Genomic DNA, 3,230 nt, shown 5'->3' with positions numbered 1-3,230 from the left:
TATATAAAGTGTTCATCAATAAAAATAAGTACGTAGTTAGGTAGTAGTATTTTTTTTTATCTGGGACGTGAATTTTTTTTTATTTTTTTTTTTTTGGGGGGGGGGGGTGCCCAGGTTGAGTGTAAAAAATGTAGTAAAATTTCCACAATTAAAATTTCTATTTTTATCACATAATTTCCACTTAGTTCCCTATATTTTTCTTACCATTATTTCAGCTTTTTACTAGGATCTGGTAAAGGATTTCAGCTGATAAACTCTATAGTCCCAATTTTAAGTCTATGAGTCAACAGGAAGAGGAGGAGGAGGACGAGGAGGAGGAGGAGGAGGAGGAGGGGGGAGGGAGATTGTGTATCATATAAAGAGAGAGAGAGAGAGAGATGCCTCTCTCAGTCACTAACTAGTCAGTCTAATACAACGCTCACATTTTGTTTTCATAGCAATGAGAGAAGAAAAAAATCGTTTGGAGACTTTTAAGGACTGTAACTTCAGTGTAAACAGTCATGTACTTGCAAAGGCGGGTTTCTATTATACTCATAAAGCAAATCTTTTAGAATGTTCAATGTGCCATTTTCAAATTGATGCCACGAACGTAAACAAAGATGAAAATAGAATCATTGCTTTACATAAGAAAGAGAAACCAGAATGCACATTTAATCAGAACGTGAAAAGATCTATTTCTAAGAAGTTTGATTCATATGACAGTTTACGGTTTGAAAAGGAACGTTTGGATACCTACATAGATTGGCCACTTGAATGGTTAGAACCATCTGATTTGGCTCGTGATGGCTTTTACTATCTGCGAACAAATGACCACGTTGCTTGTGTCTTTTGTCGAGGCATTGTTGGTTCCTGGGAAAGAGGAGACACTCCCAGAGGCGAACATCAGCGGCACTTTCCCCATTGTCAATTCATTCGAAACCAACCAGTGGGAAATTTTCCACTGATATTTAATGAAAAATTCGAGGGTTATTCCATTCCACTGAGAAATAGTAAAAATTCGTCCTATAGACAAGGAATAGATGTCTGTGGTCTAAGTCCTATGACAGACAATGGAATAGATGTCTGTGGTCTAAGTCCTATGACAGACAATGGAGTTCACCAACATACCATTGCCAAGCGAAAAGACTACTTAACACTTGAAAGTCGCCTAGCAAGCTTTAACAATTGGCCTGAACGTGTAACACAGAAACCAACTGAATTGTCAGAAGCTGGATTCTTCTATTGTGGTTTAAGTGATCATGTGCGCTGTTATCATTGTGGGAATGGACTTCGAAACTGGGAAACTGATGATATACCTTGGGATGAACATGCTCGCTGGTACCCAGAGTGTACCTTCCTCTTCTTGATGAAAGGAAAAGAATTCATTGATCAGGTATGTCAGCTAAGTAACTTGAAATGAAGGTTGACTATTATTATTGTAATCTTTATAAAAGCCATTTGTAACATTAACTTTATTTTTTTTCAGGTTCAAGGGGAAAGGCCACCTTATGAGACAAACCCTTCAATAACCCATATCAATGAAGATCAACACAAACTTATTAAGGAACTAGACATAACTAAGCACCTTATTTCAATGGGTTTCCAGGAAGATCATGTGATGACAACGTATCATAATCAACTCAAAGAGAAGGGGTTACCTTTCTTTGACATTGAGTCATTTATTGAAGCAGTCTTACAGTACATGGAAAACGAAGTTAGAAAATGTCTAGTAAATAAATTGGCATTGGCTGAAGTTGATGTTGTCCCAAGCCCAGCCATATCTGATAGAAATGAGTTGGCTTCTGACACAAACCAACAAGTAGAATCATCTACAACTTTAATGGAATTGGCAATGACTGAAGTTGATGTTGTCCCAAGCCAACCAATGTCTGATGGAACTGAGTTGGCTTCTGACCAAAACCAACAAGTAGAATCATCTACAACTTTAATACAGCCTATAGTAGATGAATTGGCATTGGCTGAAGTTGATGTTGTCCCAAGCCAACCAATGTCTGATGGAACTGAGTTGGCTTCTGACCAAAACCAACAAGTAGAATCATCTACAACTTTAATACAGCCTATAGTAGATGAATTGGCATTGGCTGAAGTTGGTGTTGTCCCAAGCCAACCAATGTCTGATGGAACTGAAGTAGAATCTACAATAGTTGATGAATTGACATTGACTGAAGTTGATGTTGTCCCAAGCCCACCAATGTCTGGTGATTCTAACCCACAACCATTATTTGGTAAAATAACTGATCAAGTTGCCACTCTCCCAAAGTCAGAAGGTACAATTAGACACAGAGTGATTGAGTGTAAGATTTGTATGGAGAATGAGAGTGAGTTAATGTTTTTACCTTGTAATCACATATGCACTTGTTTCAAATGTGCATCAAACATATCCACATGTCCAATTTGCAGAGCTGAGATAAAATATACTATTAAAGCAATTATATCATAGTAAAGAATGTTTTAGATGTGTGATAATGATATGATATGTACGATTCGAGAGCAATACTTGGATACAAAAATATGTCCACACCTACAGTAATAAGGATGATTTTAGACCATTTACATAACATAATGTATCCTATCTATCAACCCGGCTGGAAATATATGAATTTCAAATCTTATTATTCCTATAATAAATACCTTATAATTATTATTGACGAAATATTATTCCTCTCCCCAGATATAATCTCAGATGAGGAAAAGTTGTAGTTTAGTTATACCAATGTGTGTGTGTGTATCCTTTCAAAATACATATTTCTATTTTTTTTTTTGTCTTTAAGGTAGTATAAAAGTGTCACTAAGGTAGCCTGCAGCAGAACACAGTTTATAGATTAATTAGTGGTAGAGTCGCAATCCAAGCACACTACACTACATACTACCTCTTGATATAACTTTCTAGACAGTGAAAGTGAACAAACAAGCAGTACTATTCAATCTCTGGCGGAACTGAAGAAGCAAACAACCATTCCACAAACTAGTCAAGCCAATCAACCAACTTGTCTGTCAACTGATCTACAACCACCCAACCAATCTGTCCATCAACTGGTCTACAACCACTCTTTTTCTGTTGGAAGTTTCTTTCTAGGGAAGTGGATAACAATTGATCATATAAAATAAGAGAGCACATACTGTTTTTCATAATGGTTGCACCATATGAATTTGATGACATGCAATTGTCAAGGTCTTTAGTATGTGTCTCAGGCAGAACATCCACTTTCGCTGCTACAGTTCCAGTGGAC

General features: G+C 36.8%; 1 protein-coding gene across 1 annotated transcript in view; it reads left to right on the top strand.

Moving 5' to 3' along the window:
• Positions 1–391: 391 nt before the first annotated feature.
• The window catches only part of LOC123748682 (baculoviral IAP repeat-containing protein 7-like), a 6,393-nt gene continuing 3,554 nt past the window's right edge, over positions 392–3,230 (top strand). The window contains exons 1-2 of the mRNA XM_069320106.1: positions 392–1,372; positions 1,466–1,828. Of these exons, the coding sequence (XP_069176207.1) occupies positions 440–1,372; positions 1,466–1,828 (1,296 nt within the window). The 5' untranslated portion in view covers positions 392–439. The remainder of the gene's footprint in view (positions 1,373–1,465; positions 1,829–3,230) is intronic.

This window comes from Procambarus clarkii, unplaced genomic scaffold (genome assembly GCF_040958095.1).
Source record: "Procambarus clarkii isolate CNS0578487 unplaced genomic scaffold, FALCON_Pclarkii_2.0 HiC_scaffold_98, whole genome shotgun sequence".
Lineage (NCBI taxonomy): Eukaryota > Metazoa > Arthropoda > Malacostraca > Decapoda > Cambaridae > Procambarus > Procambarus clarkii.
Note: the sequence above shows the minus strand (reverse complement) of the source record. Positions and strands in the feature narration are given on the sequence as shown.